Source organism: Balaenoptera musculus, chromosome 2 (genome assembly GCF_009873245.2).
Source record: "Balaenoptera musculus isolate JJ_BM4_2016_0621 chromosome 2, mBalMus1.pri.v3, whole genome shotgun sequence".
Classification (NCBI taxonomy): domain Eukaryota; kingdom Metazoa; phylum Chordata; class Mammalia; order Artiodactyla; family Balaenopteridae; genus Balaenoptera; species Balaenoptera musculus.
Genome location: NC_045786.1, coordinates 149,229,823 through 149,254,604, shown reverse-complemented (window position 1 = coordinate 149,254,604; position 24,782 = coordinate 149,229,823). Strand labels below are relative to the sequence as shown.

Below are 24,782 nucleotides of genomic sequence, written 5' to 3'. Positions count from 1 at the left end.
TGCAGCCAGACTGAGACTAGCAAAACACATACTGTTAAAACATCGCTTGTGCAATACAGCCTATAATGAAGTAAGTACGCTGACCGGTTGCTTAGAACTGGGTGATACAAACCTAATTGATTCAGATTTTTTCCTGGTTCCTTGTACTACAAATCAAAGTTATTCTTCCTGCTGATGTCTGTTCTAAGAACGTACATGTCGGGTATGGTGTGCTAAGGTCCGCACGGCCAAGGAGGATGTAAGAACGAGGCCTGGCAGGAAGAAGTTGATTTTACTTGCAGGTCCCAGAGAGGGGGTCACTGCACGCCACGCAGGGTCACAGGGGCAAACACCAGCGTGCTCAGGAGACAGAAGACAGGAGTGAGGGGAAAGTCTAGGCCAGAGCCTTACTTGGGGTTTCCTTGGGAAAGGCTAGGCAGGGCAGGGTAAACAGCTTAAGACTGGCTAGTTTAAATAATTCTGGCGGGCTTTGGGCTATAGGGGTGGTCTCTAGTTGCCTGGCTCCTGGCCCTGGAGTGATTTAGGGCAAAGGAAATTTTGACTTGCCATGTGAGAGTTAGATAAGGAGGTGCTCGGAGATATAAATGTGGGATTGGCTGGTTTGTGTGTGAAAGGCATGTTTGTGGGCAAGTTGTTATTATCTTTAGGAATTAGCTCGCCTGGCAGGGGCAGGTCCCCAAATGCCAAAGCATCAAGAATACAGAAAATATAGTTAATATAATTGACTCTGTGATGAATGGATGTCAAATTGACAATAAAGGATCCAAGAAGACACAGAATGATGCATATATTTAAATATGACACTTGCCTGGGGCAGCATATTGGGGGTCTTAAATAGTCTTGAGTCCCCAATATCCTTCAGCACCTCTCTCTCATTCTTTGATAAGAACAACTGATGTTTTGTCAGTCTTATATATAACATGCTATGCAAACACATGTCAAATCCTTGAATTTAACCCGACTGCCTCTCTAAACCCATATATGAAGAGGTTCTAGGACTGTCACGGCTGGTGATGACATTCATTCATGACTGTGGATGGGATGAAGGGATCTCTGCCCAAGCAGTGATTCTGTCTACACTGCATTTCAACAAAAATAAGGCATGCATCTGGGTGATGGGCTGTGGACTCGGGTTCTGCCTCTTCACTTTGTAAACTACCTAACTCCCCTGCTCAAGGAGAGGCAGCCCACTGCCACCTGCCATCTGCCAGGCCTGCCCTTGGAGTGTCCCAGCAGTATGCTGCACCCACTGTCTCTGGGTTCACACACATTTGGCATGTGGTCTCACCACCTCAATACAGCATCCCCCACCTTTATGTACAGCTCAGGCTCAGTGGGGCTGTGTTCGCAACACAGATTTAAGTGTTGAGAGATGGGCTCTTTCCCAAGGCTTCTTTGCTGATGATCCTATTTTGCCATGTAATGTTCTGGGTGGATTGTAAGGGATACTAGTGAAATAGGTTCAAGAAAAGTGATATTACAACTGAGGCAAGTCCAAGTCTCACAGTCCTGGAAACGGATGGACATTAGTACTTCTTGGCAGGCTGCTGGTTTGGTTTGGAGCTTGATGTCATATTCATTCTTCTGGCTGCCAGTCTCCTGAAGGAAATATTGATCTTCTTGCTTTAGCTTTCTATAATATATGTTATTAGTGATGAACACATCACTGGATAGGCCGCTTAGTATCAGGATTGAAGGACCATTGGCTAAGTATTACCAATGGAACTCTGGTTGTTTTCAGTTTCTCTGGTACATTTTGGTAGATGACCAAGTCATGGATTTGGTGTTCCCTTCTCTCTTCTCATTCCTTTTTGGAAAGAGTTTAGATGGGCTGGGGAAAGATATTTGAAGCTTTCTGATCCAATGTAAATGAATCCTGTGGTGGGTAAATAATTTTCCTCCCTCCTTTGCTCTCCTGGGGTAGTTTGATGAATAATGCTTCTCAAATAAGTTTATAAATATTCCCCTAGAGGTAAGAAGAGTATTAAGCTCATAGCAGGTGTGCCATTAATGCTTTAGTGTGTAGGGTAGAGCAAAGAGGAAAGAAATCATCAAAACTTTGCAGTTTCATTGAATTTTCTGGAAAGTTTTGAAGGCGATAGCTGGGAACAAAATACTGGGGGTAGCACTGGTGAAGTGTGGGTACAGCCTCACATGATCAAGTCAGGCCATTTCTTTAATGTAGGAGCTTTTTTTTGGATGAGTGGTAGGATGGGGTTTATAGTTCATTTTGCTGCCAATTATAGTATATGCTTATATTAAGTAACTCAGAAAGAAGCTTAATCAATCTCACAAAAAAATTTTTAAAAATGTGTTCCCTGCCTGTCTCCCATTAGCTGAAAGTCCAGTTCACAAACTATCCAACGGTAGTCTAAAAGCCTTCTTTCATAATAAATATCTTTAATAAAAAATATTCATTCTCTTTAGATGCTATTGTAATTAATCTTCAAATATCATGCTTTTCAGTATAGTCTGTTACATTTTACCTGTGAATAACTCAATTTTGGCTTTAGTTTCTTTCTCTGATTGGCCTGAATGTCCCCATACTTTTCATCAAATGCCTCCATAATAGTAAGGAAATTTCTCACTGCCACAGTGCCACCTACTGGTAGGCCAACATAGAAGCAAGCTAGCAGTAGTTTGACCCACAGATTTCGAGAGTCCTTCTGAGCTTTGGTTTTATAAAATGCCAATTTCCTAGTCATTTTGAGAAACTATCACTTCTCTTGACAGCTATTAAGTCTCTTGCTGTGGCGTAAAGTCAGCAAGTTATAATTTTAAAAATGCTCTTATTTCTTACTGTTACCTTAAATTGGCCCTGACTTCACCGACTTTGATTTTCTCTGTCCTATAACTGTAGCAAGGGCTCCAGATTGTGTGGGCAAGGGTTTGGATCTGGCGAAAATAACTTGGGGAGCGTCCAAAGATCCTGAAAAATGTAAAAAAAATCCCCACTTAACACTTTATTTAATCTTGGCTGAAAGGACAAGAGGTCAAATCTAAAATTAGACTTTAGGGGATCATCATTCTCCCCGATGCTGGCGCGCCATTTCCTGCCAAACATCAAATCCATCCTCTCTCTCTTGCTTTTTAACAGCATAAGAGTGGGTAGTAGACCCAAATTCTTGTCCCTTTGACTCTGGGGAGAGAAGAACGTTTTGGGAGCAATAAAGGGTATAAGACACTAGGGCAAGCATCTCAAGAGTTTATTTTTATTATTAATTTATTATACCCCAAACCCACCCGGGATCTCCAACAACTATACAACGCATGTGAAAAGAACAAGAATCTGATAGTGAAAATAGGTCACTCTGCTGAGAGCTGCCAGGCAAATAATTTCATTTGAAAGTCAAAGTGATTTCTAGATCCTTAGGGTTTGGGCTCCACTGGGTTTACTTTATATTAAAATAAGTTCCTTTCTCTTGTTGTCTCACTTAGAGACAACGAAGTGGGCAGGCAGAGGCACACTAATGTGCTGCTGCCTTGTCCCCATGCAAAGAGCATAAAGCTACCCTGAATTTTACCAGGGTCCGAAATGATAAATGCTTAACGGGGGACACTGCTTCTCACTCCTTGTAAATGAAATCCAGCATTGGTGTTCAAAAGGTGGTATGGTCCCTTCCTCCAATTATAGATCTACAAGAGCTTAAAAAAAAAAAAAAAAAAAAGTTGGGCGGAGTGCATATAGAGGCTGGGCTCCAGGACAGGAAAAGCTTAGGCGTAAGCTAAGCGGCTGGGATGAGGGCAGCTGGTATGGCTTCAAGCCCTACAACAATGGTAGTTTACACCATCAAATCAGCACGAGAGAAATGCCAGTTATCTAATCTGTTGCTGTCTGCTATTTTAGTTCACCATCACCACTTCAGACCTCAAGAAGAACACCATGGTTATAAAGAAGGAAGGCCGATGGCTTTGGCTTTGAGCCAAAGGCCCTCACTCCAGCTTCCTTCTCAAATTTCCAAATTTGCTGACTCTACACCTTCCCCTTCTATAGCAAACACAGAATACATAGCCTGAGGTAGGGAAGTCAAGGAAAGTTAACACTCATGGAGCATTCCAGGCACTCCGCTAAGAGCTTTCACATTCACTACCTCATTTAATGTTCATAGTAACAAGAATGCCACTAGGCCACCGTCAGCGGGAAAGGACTGACTTGCTTTTCAACAGCGCCCTGGGATGAACCACTATCTCATTCAGACTGCCTGACGAACAAGGTCACACAGCTTGAAGGCCTGGTTGGGCTAGACTTAAGGAAGGGTCAAGGGGTCAGGAAGCAGACTTTTGCTATATTCACGGACTCAATAACTGAGTTAACTGTACCAGACGGGGGCTAAATACCTTTCATAGTCAGTTTAGTGATTCCTATACACGCAAAACTTCCCAGCTCTCAGAGAGACGTGTAAACGTTTTGACTTATTATAGGGGTTGTTCTTCCTTCTTCTGGGTTTAAAGAAAAATGTTTTTAATAGCAACCTAACCTTCTCCCTATTAAAGGACATGCTTCTAAACCCCTAGAATAACACCTTTAAATCTATGTGTAATAAAGAAAAACAGATAATTTGTAGGTAAAACACTGAAGTGCCAGGTAGTTATTTACTAGCTCTATAAATAACTCTAACAGGGTTAGTTATTATTATGTTGCTAAGGTAAAACATTTATTGGGAAGTATGGGAAATGCCTGAACCTTGCTACATCATGTTCATCAGCATTTCTTTAAGGATCAGGAACACCAGGAAAGTCACAGAAGAGGAACAAATTCAAAGGACTTTAGAGGCCCAGAGTCATTTGGAGACAACAGCAGTAAACAGCAGGCTACCTCAACAAGGTGAGAAGAATAATGCACTTATCTTAAGGTAGAAGCAGGGAGAAAAGATAGATATTAGAAGCCAAGGAGAAGTACAACTTCTCCTTGCTCTGTGGTTTTATACTGATACCAAATTCAGTACAACTGTTACAAAAACTTCTAAGTACTGTCAACAGTCGGTAAACACTAATTCATGATCAACATGCTGAAAGTATGACCCACCTGTCCCTCAAATTTCCAACTTCCTCACCCAGAGTGCATGCAAAGAGTTCAATTCCATACTTAATGTATCAATTAGACACACAAATGCAATACGCAGGTTTCCTGGATCTCCTGAGCTTTGTAAACCTCTCCAGCCTCAGCCAATTTGAAGAGCTACAGAGGCTCTAAAAGCTGTATCTCGTGGAAACCCTTCCAACTAGTCCATGGTTCTCTTAGCCACTCACTTCTCAGGCCATAAGAGTTCCAAGGTGGAAATTTAACTTCCTTAAAAATAACTACCAGGGGCTTCCCTGGTGGCGCAGTGGTTGAGAATCTGCCTGCCAATGCAGGGGACACGGGTTTGCGCCCTGGTCTAGGAAGATCCCACATGCCGCGGAGCAATTGGGCACGTGAGCCACAATTACTGAGCCTGCGCGTCTGGAGCCTGTGCTCCGCAACAAGAGAGGCCGCGATAGTGAGAGGCCCGCGCACCACGATGAAGAGTGGCCCCCGCTTGCCACAACTGGAGAAAGCCCTCGCACAGAAACGAAGACCCAACACAGCCATAAATAAATAAATAAATAAATAAATAAATAAATAAAATTTAAAAAAAAACCAAAAAACTACCATGTTCTAGTAATTCTTTTTTGGGGGAAAGGGGGGTTTATATACCCATCAAATATTTCTTGAATTCAGGTTCGAAGAGTTTAAGTGGAAAACAAAATCTTTATACTCTTTTCATATTATTACCTGACTTGGGTGCAGTTATAGAGCCTTTCTCTGTATACTGCTTCCTTTAAACCTCACAGTAAGCCTATGAGGTCTATGGAATTATCCCCATAACACAGTCAAACTAACCAGGCTCCTTAGCGACCTTGTAATCATTTTAAGGTGTATTACGTCTCACACACACACACACACATACACACACACACACACACACACACACACACGCACACACACACACACACGCACACACACACACACACACTCACACACACACACACGCACACACACACGCGCGCGCACACACACACACACACACACACACACACACACACACCCTTGCACCCTGCCCTTAAGCTCCTCGATGGCTCCCTACTGCTCTCAAGAACAAGCTTCCTCCCCGGCTCATAGGCTGGCCCTGCTACCTCTACAGCCTATTCTCTTGCCAGTCCCGGCTCAGGCCCCAGTCCTCAGCACGAGGGCTCCCCGAACATAGTACCTTTTCACCACCCGCCCCCTTCCCTCAACTGGCCTTTGCCCACGTTGTTCCCTCTTCCTGGAACTCCTTCCACCCCACACCTCCCCTCTCCCGGCTGACCTGTCTACAGTCAAACCCCAGCTTAGATACTTCTTCCTCTAGGAAGTCCTCCCCAATCCCTAAAGAGCCGGGGCCAGGTTGGCCCTTGGGTTCAAATACTGCTTCACCATTCACTAGCTGTGAGATTTGAGATAACGTTTCATAATCTGTCTGTGCCTTTATTTCTTCAGCCATAAAACGAGGACTACAGCTCCTATGTTATATGCATGTTTTGTGAACAAATGTAAAGCATTCAGAAGTGTGCCTGACACACAGCAATGCTCAGCCAAGGCTGTCTATTCTCTGCATCCCCAGTGCCAGATATCCCTCCCCACCCCACACAGCAGGCTCCCGCTGACCTCCCTCTCCCCGAGCCTCTAGGTTCCCTGACAGCAGGGACTGTCTAGTTCACCCTTTACGCACCCCAGTGCCCAGCATGTTACCTTCTCCACAGGAGGTGCTCAAAAATAAACTTGTTGAGTTTCAACAAATCTTCAAGTTGAGATTCAACTCAACTTGTTGAGTTGAATCCAAGTGGATTTGCTTTCAATCTTCTGATTACCTATTAGTGTATTTTTATGAATTATTACTCACAGAAAACTATCCCTGGACCAATGCTGCCTGACTTCTATGTTGAGAGGCTTGAGGCCCTCAGCAACTACCTGGCAACAGACTGTGACATTAGCACGACAAGACGCAGATCAGACCACAGCTCCAGCTCTGCATGCATGGATCGTCTCCCACAGGCCCCTTGACTTTCTGAGCTTCTGTTTCCTCACGTGGAGGTGACAAAGGTATACCTCACAGGGTTGTGGTGAGAATTTAGTGTGAGATACTACATGTGGAAATACCATAGAAACAGTACAACACCAGTCAAATACAGGCTTTTTACTAAATGCTGCAAATCTGATAACATTCTACCAGACGGGGAAATTTCGCCTACCCCAAACTAGTTCTGGAAAACCATTTCATCCTAAAATGTCGCTGTCATTTGGAAGAAGACAGTAACAAAATGCCCACTTGCCAGTGCTCCAGAGGCCCGGATGCTTCGTTCTCTGAGCTGGAGCTCTCTTCAGAGGCAGGAGAGAACTTGCTGGCCCAGACCCTGCCCTCTGTCCCACCCGGAACTGACCTGTGGAGCTGGTGACGGGCACAAAGGCTGCAGAGTTAAGGCTGCTCTGGAGTCCGTCCAGCTGCCCTTCAGTGGAGGAGCCCCTGAAACACAAGCAGCTTGGTTAGACCTGCAGACAGAAAGGTGAGGTCAACTACGGCCCTGCAATGGCTCGGCCTCTTGCTTTTGGTGTTGCCACTCATCCCCTTTCTTCTTTCAGGTCAAATGTCGTCTTATCAGAAAGAACTTCTACGACCAACCTATCCCCTACTTCTGAAATGTTACATATTTTAAAATTTATTGTCCATCTCTCCCCACTGGAACACAGCTTCAAGAAAGCACGGGCTTTGATCACTACTGTGTCCCCAGTGCCTAAGCATTCAACAAATACTTATTGAATGAATAAATTAAATTCCTGGTATTGACTTGGATAAATCATAAGTAAAGACATTAAAAAAAAAAAGTTTCATGTAGAGCAGTGATTCTCAACTGGGGGGGGCGAGGGGGGCAGATTTTGCTCCCTCCCCCCACCCTCCCACCAGGGACACTTGGTGATGTTGAGATAGCTGTGGTTGTCACAACTGCGGGGCCTATGGCATCCAGTGGGTAGAGGCCAGGAATGGTGCTAAGCCTTTCCTACGGTGCACTAGAAAGTGCCCCAAAACAAAGAATATTCTGGTCCAAGATGTCAACTGTGCCGAGGTTGAGAAGCCATATACAGAGGCACCTCCCCTCGTGCCACGTTTGACAAGAGATAGGACGGAGTATATTAGATTCTTTGGACACAGGTTCCCCAGCCACTTGTCTTAGAAGCTCTATGACTGGCCTGATGCCCTACAGACCATGCCAGGTCTCCCTGTTACAGGCTCTTATAGCTTTGTCATTCTTTCATTGCATTTACCAAAATTACAGGACCGTGTAACTGGTTGCTTAACAGCTGTCATCCTTGCTAGAATGTGCGCTCCATGAAGGCAGAGACTGCTTCAGTCTCATTCACTGTTGTATCCATAGCTCCTAATATTGCATTTTGCACATACCAGGTACTTAATAAATATTTTTTGAAGTAATCTCACCCACTGCCCCATTAATACACTTATTTGTTGGGCCCATCTACCTTGACTTTAGCTGACATGTAACAATTTTACCTGGGAGATTCAAGTTCTCATACTCAGTTCTTTATTTGTTGAGCAGCATCCAACCCAACCTTTAGTACCTTCGCCCAACACTATTTTTCCATTTACTCACTCAAGCAAAACATACTTATTAAGCATTCCTGTGCTTGGTGCTAGTGAGGAGGTAGGCATTTGGCAAATCCATAAGATACAAACTGTGTGATAAATGCTACGGAGAAAAAGCACAAGGTGTTATGAGAGAATGAAACAGGGAACCTGATTTAGATGGTGAGGAGAAAGGGAGTTCCCTGGTGGCCTAGCGGTTAGGATTCAGGCTTTTACCACCGTGGCCCAGGATCTGGTCAGGGAACTGAGATCCCCCAAGTCACGCTGCATGACCAAAAGAAAAAACCTCTTCAAAAAATAAATAAATAGGGCTTCCCTGGTGGTGCAGTGGTTAAGAATCCACCTGCCAACGCAGGGGCGGGTTCGAACCCTGGTCCAGGAAGATCCCACATGCCGCAGAGCAACTAAGCCTGTGCACCACAACTACTGAGCCTGCACTCTAGAGCTCCCATGCCACAACTACTGAGCCCGTGTGCCACAACTACTGAAGCCCGTGTGCCTAGAGCCCGTGCTCCGCAACAAGAGAAGCCACCGCAATGAGAAGCCCATGCCTCGTAACGAAGAGTAGCCCCCGCTCGCCACAACTAGAGAAAGCCCCCGTGCAGCAATAAATAAATAAATAAATGAAAAATTTTAAATAAATGAAATTTAAACTAACTAACTAAATAAAAACCATTAGTTGTGTACATGGTGAGGAGAGTGGTCAAGGATGGCCTTTCTGAGGAAATTGTGCTTCAGGCACGTCATGAAGTCAGGAGAAGTAGGCATTAGCCAAGAGCAGGGAACAGGAAAGAGCTTTTCACGGAGAAGAAATATCTATATAATGATTCTGAGGCAGAAAGGGGCTTAGAATGTCGTAGGAACCTTTAAAGACCAGCAAAGTGTGCACCTGTCGGGTGTTAGTCAGGCAGTGTTTGCCTAACATCCTTGACGGAAATCACCTGGGGTCGCTTGTTAATCACACAGCTTTCCAGGCCCTTCGCTTGGAGATTCTGATTCAGTGGTCTGGGACAGGCCTTGAGAACTCAGGCTTTTTTTTAAGCTCCCCAGGTGCCCAGGTGATTCATATCACCAGAGAAGTCAGGGAAACACTGACTGGTGAGTAGAGGAAGGTGGGATGGGAAGCGCTGGGAGAGGCTGGTAGAGGCTTAGGTGCCCAGGTGGTCCCTACACCCCTGATGGAGATGTGCCACATGAGAACACACCCCAGCAGCGATGCAAGGATCACACTGTCTTACAGCCCTTCGTCTCCAGCGAGCCTCGATCTGGGTACTGCCTACTCCTTTCCACTTTTACTTTGAGGACAGGGGAACCACAGAGGCAAAAAGGAGAGAAAGGAGCAGAGGGCTTTTTCCCTTTTCCCAAGCCTCAGCCTCGGAGAGCTACATCTGGAATGCTTATGCAATTTATTTAAGCCCCTTATGGACCCAAAAAAACCATCCAAAGCACCTGTAGGCTCATATTTGTGCTTCCAGGTCCAAGTGAAAAACGAAAAGTTCTGGAGGGCCTAGGATGGGCTCTTTCCTTTACAAAAGTTAAAAAACCCAAAGGCCCATTCACTTGTGTTAGGAGCAGCTAAGTCAAGAAAACTTACGGGGCTGATCTCAGCGTCATGGAGGAAGCCCTAGTGTTAGCAGTAAAAAGGGAAGCAGGCAGGCGAAATTTTGGAGGCAGTAGAAGAAATACAAGCAGGGAACAGAAAGCTTCCGGAGGCATGAGAAGAGTCCCTGGGGGTTTAGAGCTAGTGACTTCTTTCTCCTCTCCTCTCTGGAATTCCTCTCCCACCCTTCACCTTTATAGGCTTCCTCCTGTTCCTCACCCAAGATCTCCTGCCCCTGTGTCCCCTTTGCACCCAGTTCCACTCACTCTTCCATCCTCCTCCCTCCAGCAACTCCCACCACAGGCCTCAGGAGCCATTGCTGATTCCGACTTTGAACATTTCGAACGGTCCTACTGTTTCTCGCACAAGGTCCCCTTCTCCCCAGTGGAGGAGAAATGTGTCCACAGACATCCAAGGGGAAACTCAGAGTAAATTTTTCCATAGAGACACTGCTATACAAAATGGTTTGGGTTTATGTTATTACAACTTTAGGCACATCATGGGTAAATATGCTTTTGCTGTGATAACATCATTTCCTTGGGAAAATACGTTCCAACTTCTGGACAAACCACTCTGAAATGAGAACTTTTAAAACATCGCTTGTCTAGAGCCTGTATGTTAATTTGCACTTGCTGATCTGCTTTTGCAATGATTCTTTGCTGCTTTCCTGAGAGTACCTGTGTTTTAGGAAATATTTACATAGAAAGGTATGTATATGTCCCCTTGGTTGTTTCTTTTTTCCTTTTTTTTAAAAATAAATACATTTATTTATTTATTTATTTATTTTTGGCTGTGTTGGGTCTGTTGCTGTGCACTGGCTTTCTCTAGTTGTGGCGAGCAGGGGCCACTGTTCCTTGTGGTGTGTGGGCTTCTCATTGCAGTGGCTTCTCTTGTTGCGGAGCATGGGCTCTAGGCATGCGGGTTTCAGTAGTTGTGATGCGCGGGCTCAGTAGTTGTGGCTCACGGGCTCTAGAGCGCAGGCTCAGTAGTTGTGGTGCACGGGCTTAGTTGCTCCGCTGCATGTGGGATCTTCCCGGACCAGGGATTGATCCCGTGTCCCCTGCACTGGCAGGCGGATTCTTAACCACTGTGCCACCAGGGAAGTCCCCCCTTGGTTGTTTCTAAGTCTGTTACTGGGCTTTAACATTAAGGTAACAGGACCTATGTTGTAGGGTTGTTGAGGATTAAATAAGATGGTGGATGTAAAGCACATCCTAGTACAGTGTTGGGTATTACATTAAGGGCTAAATAAACATTAACTATTACTAGTATTGTTATTTTTACTTAGGAATATTGACAATCTTTGCATTCACTATAAGCCTATCTACATAAAAATATTAAGTTGGATGACTCACTGATTCTAATTCAGTATGGATTATTGGTGCTAAACTGTAGAAGAATGACAATAGATATTCAGAACTTGCAACTTAACAGCGATTTGCTATTAGAGTCAAAAGGTAATTATTGGCAAGCTACCAGTCAGAAATCAAAATCAGTCAAAATTACTCTTAAACTCCCTTTGGAAGAGAGGTCTCATTTGAGATTGGCAAGCTGTCTCTTAATAAAGCTAATACACATCTTTTTTTCCTGCCAGCATCAGAATTAATCACTGTTTCTTCAACTGTGCACCAAATGAAGTAGCTGGCTTGTCATATAGAATATGCGTCTTTAAGCATGAGAATTACACATAGTACAGTGGGATGCTCTTCCTATAAGAGAAGCATGCATCTCGCATCTTGTCCTGAGGGGAATATCAAGTAGAATCAGCCACTATCGAAATTGTACTTTCTCTTTCTCTCTGAATAGCTGAATGTGCAAAGTTAAATGTGTGTTGGATGCAGCTACATTACCTGTGGTGTTCTGATCACAGTACAAATGGAATACAGAGAGGTGGCTAAAGATGAGTTCAGAAAAATGAGTTATAAAAGTATGCAGGGGCTTCCCTGGTGGCGCAGTGGTTGAGAATCTGCCTGCTAATGCAGGGGACACGGGTTCGAGCCCTGGTCTGGGAAGATCCCACATGCCGCGGAGCAACTGGGCCCGTGAGCCACAATTACTGAGCCTGTGCTCTGCAACAAGAGAGGCCACGATAGTGAGAGGCCCGCGCACCGCGATGAAGAGTGGCCCCCGCTCGCCGCAACTAGAGAAAGCCCTGGCACAGAAACGAAGACCCAACATAGCAATCAGTCAATCAATCAATCAATAAATCTTTAAAAAAAAAAAAAATGAGACAACTGGTGTATATTTGGAAAAAAAAAAAAAAAAGTATGCAGGGAGGGCTTCCCTGGTGGCGCAGTGGTTGAGAATCCGCCTGCCGATGCAGGGGACATGGGTTCGGGCCCTGGTCTGGGAAGATCCCACATGCCGCGGAGCGGCTAGGCCCGTGAGCCACAATTACTGAGCCTGCGTGTCTGAAGCCTGTGCTCCGCAACGGGAGAGGCCGTGATAGTGAGAGGCCCGCGCACCGCGATGAAGAGTGGCCCCCACTTGCCGCAACTGGAGAAAGCCCTCGCACGGAAATGAAGACCCAACACAGCCATAAATAAATAAATAAATTAATAAAAAAAAAAAAAAAAAAAAAAGTATGCAGGGACTACCCTGGTGGTCCAGTGGGTAAGACTCCCCACTCCCAATGCAGGGGGCCTGGGTTCGATCCCTGGTCAGGGAACTAGATCCCGCATGCATGCTGCAACTAAGAGTCCACATGCCACAACTAAGAGCCTGCAAGCCACAACTAGGACCTGGAGCAGCCAAAATAAATTAAAAAAAAAAAAAAAAGTTCAAGAGTTTTGCGGTGAGAAATACTGAAAAGATGGGACGAGAAAGGTGCCATTAACTTTATATCACACAAAAGTTAGAGTTCAAACCAAGAAGAGTGCTAGGTATGACTATCTGATCCTGTAGTTTTCCTTAATTGTTATTCTCGGAAATGGTGCAAGTTCTAGGAGACGGAAAAGAGATGTAGTCAAAGGTTGAGTGTTAGAGGCTTACTACAATCTCAGCTGTGGTAATGGGCTTAGTTCAGACCCTTCTCTGCAGGTGAACTGTCTCTAATTATCAAAAGCTGCTGAAGGGCAGGATTCCTGATTGACAGCGACACTTAAAAATGGAAATAAGGGGGGCTTCCCTGGTGGCGCAGTGGTTGGGAGTCTGCCTGCTAGTGCAGGGGACGCGGGTTCGAGCCCTGGTCTGGGAGGATCCCACATGCCGCGGAGCAACTAGGCCCGTGAGCCACAACTACTGAGCCTGCGCGTCTGGAGCCTGTGCTCCGCAACAAGAGAGGCCGCGACAGTGAGAGGCCCGCGCACCGCGATGAAGAGTGGCCCCCGCTCGCCGCAACTAGAGAAAGCCCTCGCACAGAAACGAAGACCCAACACAGCCAAAAATAAATAAATAAATAAATAAATAAATTAATTTTAAAAAAAAAAAACACGGAAATAAGATATGTGGCCATATATAGTGGCAATGAAGAATTAGAAGAATCCATTAACAGTGACATCTCCATGAAGGCAGGAACTTTCCCTGGGACATGTTCATAGCTAGTACCTAAAGAGTTTCCTTAAATATTAAATATATATTTCCTAACCCAGAATTCAATTCACTTGCTCCATTTCTCTCTACTCCTCTTGCCTCTTCCATTTTCCTGCAGCCCAAGAAAGATCCTGATATGGGCATTGAGGGGAAACAGATCTTCTGGGCCTTTCAAAGAAGTTGTTCAATAATACGTTACAAACAAATCATATTTCTATAAGTGGAAATACTGCCTTTAATAAATATTGCATTTATTATTTTGAAAGACTTCTTGTAGTGCAAGTCTCTACTTAGGGAGTACAAGCTGATCAAATGGCTGGCTAGCAGTTCCACTGGCATAAAGACCACACCATACAGCAGGCCTATATAACATGCCATCACCAAGGAGGGTTATAATGAGTAAAACTCCCATCATCCATTTTGCTGGTAACAGTGATGTGTCTTTTCATGGGTCTGTATTTCCTTTATTTGTGGTTTCCTCTCCACACCCCACCCCACCCACCCCCGGCCATTATTTTAATCAGTGGAAGCTTTCCTGAAAGTGATATTCTTTCTTTAAGATCTGTTTTGTTCATTACTTCACAAGGTTGACTGTGGTTTGGTGCTATGTTTCAAGGCTTTCCACATCTCTAACACAGAGGTACTAGTTTTCTATTTCACTGGTTTAGTGAAAGTCTGTCTTGGATTCATGTCACCACATCAGGGATGACCCTTCTGTAGAAGGAAGGACCCACAAAAGGAAAATGCTCAAGATTCTACAGAAAGAGTAGAGCGAGAAATGCTGATCTTGTCAGGGTGTGGCAAATGGCCACGGTGGCATCTGTGAAGGTCCTGAAAAGAAAAACCCTCAAACTTGATCATTTTTATAAAATACCGGTGACAATCAACCACTTTTCAATTCTCAAAGGACAGAGGAAATCCTAAGATGCAAGTTAGGTTAAAGAACTGAATTCCAAAAAAAAGACTTTGACTTTTCTTAGCAAACATTTACTCACAGATTAAATACCTTATAATTTTCCTTACAACATACCTACGTGCACACAAGTGTTTGTGTAATCCTGTCCAGGGATTACATATGCATTTCACAAACAGAAGCTAACATGCTACTCCTTAGCAAATAACAATTAGAACATTGTTAATGTGGATCTGGTTCCAAAACCAATTCAAGAAACACTTAGTGAAGTCAACTTGTGTGCAGTAGTGGTGCACAGGACTCATTTTATAAGCATACTACACAGTATCTAATCCATCATATTTCTTGTTCCATTCCTTTTCATCCCTAATATTATTTATGTGGGACTTTCTCTTTTTCTTATTTATTAGTCATTGCAGAGGTAAGCCTCGCTATTGTTTGCTGTCAATTTCATTCATTCCTTCACCAAGTGTTTAATGCACACCTAACATGTGCCAGACACTGATTGAGGCACTGTTCTCTCACGTTCTCCCATGTGCCAGGCTGTTCTAAGTGATTTCTATATTTTTATTATTTTATTTTTATTAATTTACCCTGTTGTTTCTTTTATAGCGTTTCAAGTTAAATGATTAACTCACTGATTTTCAATCCTTCCTGTCTTTGTAATAAATGTATCTAAGATTACAAGTTTACTTTTGAGTACAGTTTTGGCTATCCCACAAATTTGATATGTCGTACTTTCATAGACATTCAGTTCTAAATGTTTTATGATTTTCATTATGACTACCTCTTTAACAACTATTATATACTCTATTTAAAAAAATTTCAAACACATAGGCCTTAAAAAAAACTCTTATTATTTCTAAATTAAGTATAATTATTATAGTTATAGAGTGTGATATTGATGTTTTGAAACGGGTGGAGCCTTCATTTGTGACACAGTATGTGCTGAATTTTTATAAATATTCCACGTATACTTTAAAAGAATGTTATGTTATCCCTTTTGGGCCCAGGAGTCTGTGCATGGCTATTAATGTTTTCCTGTGAGTTGTGACTCATAAGGGGGTTGTAAAATCAATTTAGGGGACACAATCAGCATTTTAAAAAGAATAGGAAGTAGTATTTCATGAAACTTTTATTTCATATACATACATAGAGATATTTTTACTGGGTTGCATATAAAATGTATCTTTAAATTATGAGTGGTGGTCAAAAAAGATTAAAAGCCACTTATTAAAGCAAACTGTTAATTCTCCATTTCAAATATTCAAAATCTTCAGAAATTTTTGTTTGAGTTACCTGTCAGTTACTGATAGAAGTATATTTAAATAAATCACTCACCATGATAATTTGTGAATTTCTCTTAAATAATTTTGTTAGCTTTTGATTTATATATCTTGAAGTTATGTTAAGTGCATACAAGTGCTTTTCTTTATCCCTATCAATGATTTTTGCTTAATTTCATTTTATCTATGGCTATACTAGTTTTCCTTCTAATTAGTATTGCATGGTTTACCTTTTTCCAATCTTTGACCTTTCTGCAAGATTTTACTTTAGGCATGTCTCTTTTAAGCAGCCTATAACTGAACATTTTAAAAAATGGAATTTGATAATCTATCTTTTAATAGAAGAGTATAATCTGTTAACATTTATTGTGATTACACATGTGTTTTACTTTATCTTAGTTTAAATTTTCCATTTCCCATCTTTTTCCTTTGCTTTTTTTTTTTCCTTCATTTCCTGCCTCCCACTGGATTCATAGTTTCTACATTCCCTTCTCTCTCCCTCTGTTGGTTTGAAAGCAATAGACTGTATATTAATTATTTAGCTATTATTTTCTAAGAAAGTATAAAGCCATTCAGTATTCTGTCCTGTCCTTAAACTTGACACAGATCTGTTATACATTTACTATCCACTGACTACTCTTGTCCCTGAATCCTGTCGTTGTCTTAAACGTGTTTTATCTTTTTAAAGAAGACCAACAATTATTTTTATAGTCACTAACATTTATAGACATTTTATAAAATTTTTGCACTTCACTGTTTCATGTTATTCTGTGTTCACACTTATCTTTGTTAGTTCTTTCAGTGAAGGCCATAGGTGGTATACGCTTTAGACTTTGAATATCTCAAATTATTTTTTTTTTGCCTTCTTTCTTGAATGACAATTTAGCTATATATAAAATTCTAGACTGAAAGTTACTTTACCTCAACACTGTAAAGCTATTAGCTGTTGTCTTCTGCCACTTATTACTTCTGAAGAGAAGAATGCTGGTATACTGTTTTCCTTTGTAGTTAAAGTGAATTTTCTTTCAGATGATACGTGAGACTCCCCATGTATGCTTGATGGTCTGCACTGTCACTATGATGTGTCTAGAGGTGCATTTATTTTGGTACAAGAAATGATTTTTTTTTTTTAGCTGAGGACTCATATCTTTCTCCAGTTCCAGAAAATTCTCAGTTATTACTATTATTATTTTATTTATTTTTGGCTGTGTTGGGTCTTCGTTTCTGTGCGAGGGCTTTCTCTAGTTGCGGCAAGCGGGGGCCACTCTTCATCGCGGTGCGCGGGCCTCTCACTATCGCGGCCTCTCTTGTTGCGGAGCACAGGCTCCAGACGCGCAGGCTCAGTAGTTGTGGCTCACGGGCCCAGCTGCTCCGCGGCATGTGGGATCTTCCCAGACCAGGGCTCGAACCCGTGTCCCCTGCATTGGCAGGCGGATTCTCAATCACTGCGCCACCAGGGAAGCCCCTCAGTTATTATTTTTTAAAGTATTGCTTGTTCGTCTGTCTTTCAGCTCTCTCTTCTGATATTCCTATCAGAGTCACATGTCATGCTCCACAAGATACTGTTAGATACACGATCTAATATCTAATATGTCTGACCATTCAAAAATATTCATTTCATCTGCAAGGAATTCATGGTCCAGTTGCTGATTCTGCTGGCAATCCTTCTTAATATTAGATTTATTCATGTGTTTTAGAATTTTGGTTTGCAGGCTCATTTTGAATAGAAATCATTTCCCCCCTTTGTCTCCCTACTTACTCACCCCTCCCTGTCTGAAGATTTTACAGTTGCCTCTACCCAGTCCCCCTGACCCCAGTCCAGAACCAGACTTGACAGTGGTATTCTGGTGCCCCTGCCTCAGAGATAAATAGAAATCCAGGTGAGTTCTGAGACATGAACAGTTGCAAGGGTATTTCATTATCTTTCTAACTCTGTAGGCTCATAGCCTTATATAAAGATGGAGCCTCAGCCAGTGGGTCCATGTCAGCTTTGTCAGTCTCCCTGTAGAAGAGCCCAGTGCATTCTTTAGCTCAGGAGTTTTCAACCTTGGTACTACTGACATTTTGGACTGGATAATTCTTCACTGTGGGGAACTGTCCTGTGCTTTGCAGGATGTTTAGTAGCATCCCTAGACTCTACTCATTAGATGCCAGAAGCAACACCCCTCCCCCCTGCTCAATTATGACAACCAATGACTCCAGACATTGTCAAATGTCCTCTGGGGGGCAACATCATCTCCAGTTGAAAAAACTCACTGTTTTATTTTCTACTAATGAGTCTCTCCTCTTGGGTAGGGTGCTCTCAGGCCCCAACATGCCACAAGAGCTGAGCTCCAGGCTGCCACTGCCTGCTTCCACAGCAGGGCTCAGAAAACTTGTTGCTTCAGCCTCATTCACTGATTGCCATTCATTTCTGTACACTTTGGGGCCAAGGAGATGCTTCCCTTGTTTCTTTTTTCTTCTTTAAGCTTTTTATCTATCACTGCTATTTGAAGCAGAGGCGGAATACTAAGTGAGAACTTACGGAGCCAACTTGACTGCAAGTCAGTAAGTCCAAATCTAATCTTTTGTTTTGTTTGAAACTAAGCCTTTGCCTTCAGTTGTCATTAGAGTTATTAGTGTTCAGGAAATCAGAATATGTGTGAATTTCCATAGCCTTGCTAGCTAGAGCCAAATCACACTTACGAATATCAGTTTACTAACAACAAAAGTGAGATTTCTTTTAACAGGGAACAATAACGGCAGCAGGAATTACAAACTACATCAACCAGCATGCAATGGACACTTAATATATGTCAGGGAAACACATGATCTCCTTTAATCCTAAGAACAGCTCCACGACGTAGTAATATTTTGCAGATAACAAAACAGAAGCTTAGAGGTATCCCTAAATAACAGTCCATTAAGTAAAGGAGGCAGGATTCAAGTCTAATTTGAAATCTTGGGATATTAGCAGTTGTACTCTACTGCCTCCCATACACTACTCTACATGGTCTAAATAACTAACGAAGAGATAATTGTTACTTCGTGATCCTTGATGCATTCACCTTGATGCAAAATACTATGTAGCCACCATCTCTATCTTCACCACCACCTCCTCCACTACCATTTCCTGAGAACTTATCATGAATATAAGCTATATCAGGGGCTGAACTTCTCTCTTGTCTCTCAAAAACAACCCTCATGAAAAGAGGGCTCATGTCTGTCTCGTCCACTGGTGTTATCACCAATATTTAGAGCAATGCACAGCAGTGCACATTCAATATATATATGATAAAAGGATGAAGACAAGATATCTGTCCCTAATAGACTTAACGAAAAGCAGAACACATATGAAAAGGAAAAATAAGACAAGGAGGCAGATGGAAGAGTCAGCTGAGGAGTTGAGAATGGGCATCTGGTCAAGCTGCATCAAGGTGATAAATCAGAACCTGATCTTGAATAAAAGGCAGGACTTAGATTCAAGATAGTTAAGGGCATTCTGTGCAGGGGGCATGACATGAGCAGGTAGGAACAATGAACGGAGCCGTGTGTGAAGCAGACTGGAGACAGGATGGAGGACATACTGCAGAGGGCTTCAATGTCCAGAGTAAGGACTCTCAACTTTACCTCGCAGGCAACTGGAAGCCTCCAAAGATTTCAGGAAAAAGGTTCAAAGAACTACTTTAGAGACAATACTTTAAAATTGCTTCCTAGGCCTATGTGTGTACCCTATTTCTTTAAGAACCCATTTGGATAGTTCAAAAACTTCTACCTTGTTCTACTTGGGTTTTCTTTTTATTCAAGAACCAATTTTGATAGTTCATATTTTTCAAAATATTATCTTTCATCCAGTTTAAAAAATTTAGTAGCATATGATTGTGTGCAGTGTCGTCATAGTTTTTCAATCTCCCCTATATCTACTTTTTAAAACTTCTAATTTTAATTCTCTTATTTTTCTGGCAGAACTGTGTTCATTTTCTCCTTCCCTGTCCCCCTACCCCGAACTAAACAAGGTTTTGGATTTAACTAATTTTGCTGCTTGCTTGTCAGCTTATATTGCTTTCTTCTTGATTTTCTTTGATCTGTTTTTCTTAGCTTTGTTTTATTGACCCTTTTCTAACTTCTAGAGATGGAAGCTTAGTTCAGGTATGACAAATATGTGGCGTGCATATTCACTACGCTCAACATCAGACATTACTAATCTATCACAGCACTCTGTCTTGCTGAGCTCACAGAAGTCCTCATAATTCTTTTTAACCTGACACTCTGCTGTAATCAGCTGAAACCACTACATTGGTTGAAGCTCATTTGCCATTTGTATCTTGGTTAATTTCTTTACAATCTTTCCATATTTAACACTGAAAATAATTATGAATTTACCTTTGAGTGCATCTTTGCCTAAATTTCAAATATAAGTGTTGATACATATAATTCTTTTTTTTGTTTTTAAAAATTATTTCAGCTTTATTGACTTGACATATAAAATTACAAGATATTCAAAGTACATCGTGGTGATTTGACATACATATGCATTGTGGAAGGATTCCCCTATCTAGTTATTTACCTCACATCTATTACCTCACATACTTACCTTTTTCTTTCTTCTTCTCCTTCTCCTTGGTGAGAACATTTAAGTTCTACTCTCTTAGCAAATTTCAATTATACAATACAGTGTTATCAACTATAGTCACCATATTTTACCTTAGATCCTCAGACTTTATTTTTATTCACTTATAGCTGAAAGTTTGTACCCTTTTACCAACCTCTCCCTACTTCTCCCTACCCCAGCCCCTGGCAACAACCTTTCTGTTTCTATGAGTTTGACTTTTTTTTTTTTATTCCACACATAAGAGATACCATGCAGTATTTGCCTTTCTCTGTCCAGCTTCACTTAGCATAATGCCCTCAAGATCCACCTATGTTGTTACAAATGGCAGGATTTACTTCTTTCTCATGGCTGAATAATATTCCATTATATATATATATATATATATATATATATATATATATATATATAAAACATATCTTCCTTATCTATTCATCCATTGATGGACATTTTGGTTGTTTTCATATCTTAGCTATTGTGAATAATGCTGCAATGAACACGGGAAGTGCAGATATCTTTTCAACATCCGGTTTTCATTTCCTTTGGCTATATACCCAGGAGCGGGGTTGCTGGATCATATGGTAGTTCTATTTTTAATTTTTTGAGGAACCTCCATACTGTTTCCCATAGTGACTGTACCAACTTACATTCCCACCAACGGTGCATAAGGGTTCCTTTTCTTCACATTCTTGCCGACACTTGCTATCTCTTATCTTTTTGATGACAATCATTCTAACAGGTATGAGGTAGTATCTCCCGTGGTTTTGATTTGCCTTTCCCTGATGATTAGTGATGTTGAACACCTTTTCCTGTGCCTGTTGGCCATCTGTATGTCTTCTTTGGAAAAATGTCTATTCAGTTCCTCTGCCCGTTTTTTAATCGGATTGTTTTTTGCTATTGAGTTTATGAGTTCTTTATATAACTGGATATTAACCCCTTATCAGATGCATGATTTACAAGTATTTTCTCCCATTCGGTAGGTTGCCTTTTCATTTTGTTGATTTCCTTTGCTGTGCAGAAACTTTTAGATTTGATGTAGTTCCAGTTGTTTATTTTTGCTTTTGTTGTCAAATCCAAAAACTCATCGCCAAGACCAAGTCAAGGAGATTACTGCCTATGTTTTCTTTTAGGAGCTTTATGGTTTCCATTCTTACATTCAAGTCTTTAATTCATTTTGAGTTAATTTTTGTGTATGTTTTAAGATAGTAGTCCAGTTTCATTCTTTTCCATGTGGCTATTCAATTTTTCCAAAACCATTTATTGAAGAGACTGTCCTGGCTCCTTTGTCGTAAATTAATTGACCATACATGTCTGGATTTATTTCTGGGATCTCTATTCTGTTCCATTGATCTATGTGTCCGTTTTTATGCCAATACTGTTTTGATCACTGTAGCTTTGTAATATCGTTTCAAATCAGGGAGCATGATGCCTCCAGCTTTGTTTTCCTTTCTCAAGATTGCCTGGGCTATTTGGGTCTTCTGTGGTTCCATACAAATTTTAGGATTTTTGTTCTATTTCTGTGAAAAATGCCATTGGAATTGTGATAGGGATTGCACTGAATCTGTAGATTGCTTTGGGTAGTATGGGCATTTTAACAATATTAATTCTTCCAATCCATAAGCATGGAATATCTTTCCATTTATTTTTGTCTTCAATTTCTTTCATCAGTGCCTTATAGCGTTCAGTGAACAGATCTTCTCACCCCCTTGGTTAGATTTATTCCTAGGTATTTTATTCTTTCTGATGTAATTGTAAAAGGCACTCTTTTCTTAATTTCTCTTTCTTATAGTTTATTGTTAGTATAGAGAAATTCAACAGATTTCTGTATACTTATTTTGTATCCTGAAATTTTACTGAATTCATTTATGAGTTCTAACAGTCTTTTGGTGGGGTCTTTAGGGGTTGTATGCAACCTGTATGCAATATCATGTCGTCTGCAAATAGTGGCATCTGCAAATAGACAGTTTTACTTCTTACTTTCCAAACTGATGCCTTTTATTTCCTTTTCTTGCCTAACTGCTGAATAAAAGTGGCTAGAGTGGGCTTTCTTGTCTTGTTCTGATATGTACAATTCTTATTTTCAAGGTAGTTTCCAAAATAATTTTGATCCAAGTTACTTAAAAGAATGTTTTAACATTCTAAAATTATTTGGACATTTGTCTAGATTTTTAATATTTTATTGTAAAGTGGTCAGAGAATGAAGACTGTATAATTTCCATTTTTTTAGGATTTACACTGAAATCGTTTCGTTTTGAAAAATACTCCATGGGAGCTCTGCAGGGCATAAAACTGCATGTCTGTTAATTTAATCTCATTAATTATATTGTTCAAAACCCTTTATGTCCTTATGTTAGGTCTATTTTGCCTATAACAATGACTATTCTATTCTTATTCTGGAATTCACTATTTTAGGTTGAACCTATCTTTTCTCTCAGCGTTTTTACCTTTGTATACTTTTTCCTCAGAATTTTGGCAGAATTTTAAAAGTCTGTCCTGAATTTCATTAATTCAATTTTCTGCAGTGCCCAATCTCGATTCACTGTGTTCAACCCAATTTTTCACTCAGGTGTTCTCATTTCCATTTAATCCTTCCTGGACCCCAGGCTGCTTGCTCTCTCTTAGATAGATTTTTCTAGCTCTACACACCAATACACATTAGGGATTTTCTAAAATGTTGTTTCCTTTCTTGATTAAACTTATTTTGGAGGTTGGCAGCTCCTCTGAATCTTCTCCATGGAGCTTTCTTTTAAGCTATACTATCTACTCCCAGGCCCCAAGATTTTAAAATATTTGCTCATCCTCGGAGAAGAAAGTCTAAGTTTGCTAATAAGGACACAGGATTACAGAGAAACTGACAGGAATTCTATCAAAGGCTATTTTAAGTTTCTGTCCAAACCTTTAAAAAAGGCATTTTCATAATCAGATAAGAAAGAAGGGAAGTGAGAGATGGGAAATACCCAACATTTATATTACCATTTTAACATCCCAGCAAGCAGGAATGAGAAGTAAGATTTTAATTTAAATTACCTAAGTATGAATCACCAAAGGAAGAGCCATCATTCTATGACTCTCACGTATTTCTCTCCCCACTGGACCATACATATCCCAATGGCAACTTTTGGTTAGAAGTGATTACTAGTACCTAGTTCTCTGACTGATGTCATCGTCATCATGCCCAAACCAATTCCTAAGATCCCCTAATGCCGCCACTGAGGTCCAAACGCTGAGGCTGGTAGAGGAAAGGGAGCCTAAGTGGTGACTCCTCAACTGGCCCTTAGCTCCTTCTAGCCCCAGGCCTACCCCTTAGAGTGAGAGGGCATCGTCTGGTGTATTCCAGGGCTCCCACTATTTTCCTACACTGCACTCCCATAGACAGGCAGTATATAAAGACCTTGATGTTGTTGTTCTATCCAATCCTTCTTGTGCTACATCTAACAGACATTTCCCCAACACCACAGTATGAGGGTGACACTAATTCTTCCTCCTCTTGAGTATTTCATTGGCCACTTAAGTGGTAAAACTGGCGTGGAAAGGAAGGGAAGTGAGTTCCTAAGTGCTGACACTGCCTTTTCCCAAAGGCAATATTTTAAGATGATTAATCTGCCACTTGCTGTACAGAATGGATTTGAATGGATTGGTAGGGGGGGTCTGAAATCAGTGGTCTACTGGGAAGAGTATGGGGTTAGCACTGTGGGTGATATGAATTCTGGCTTTGGTTCTGCCACTGACCATCTGTATACCTTGCTATACCCAAAGCTCGACATTGTGCCTTCATCCAGGCCTTTATCTTCCATCACTGAAAGTCTATGATTATATATTTGGGAAATGCATAATTTAGAAATCTTATATTTAAGGATGGATATGCTACAGATTCAATTATATTTCTTGAAACTACACATAATGAAAGGCTGAAAGGCTGAGAGAAGATGGTTAACCTATAATATGACATCTTCAGTGCTCACATCAAGACCCTACTTTTGGACCATTATAACTCCTGATCACTTTGCTTCCTGTTAATGACTCATATGTTAAAAAGATATAGCATATTTTCTTCCTGATCCTTATTTTTATATTTTTCTGACATTAACCTCTGAGCACCTCCATCATATTGCTGACATCACCAAATGTTCCAGTCACATTAATTGGTATTTGGTTTAACATGCTCCCGGGCTCTCGATTGCTTTCCTCCTTCCTAATCCCTAGCAGC

At 41.4% G+C, this 24,782-nt stretch overlaps 1 protein-coding gene across 15 annotated transcripts in view; it reads right to left on the bottom strand.

Annotated features, from left to right (window-relative positions):
* TTLL5 (tubulin tyrosine ligase like 5) overlaps nt 1-24,782 on the bottom strand; it is a 318,372-nt gene that overhangs the window by 51,802 nt on the left and 241,788 nt on the right. For all 15 annotated transcript variants that reach the window (XM_036843204.1, XM_036843202.1, XM_036843207.1 and 12 more), the window contains one exon: nt 7,441-7,523. In XM_036843204.1, the coding sequence (XP_036699099.1) occupies nt 7,441-7,523 (83 nt within the window). The remainder of the gene's footprint in view (nt 1-7,440; nt 7,524-24,782) is intronic.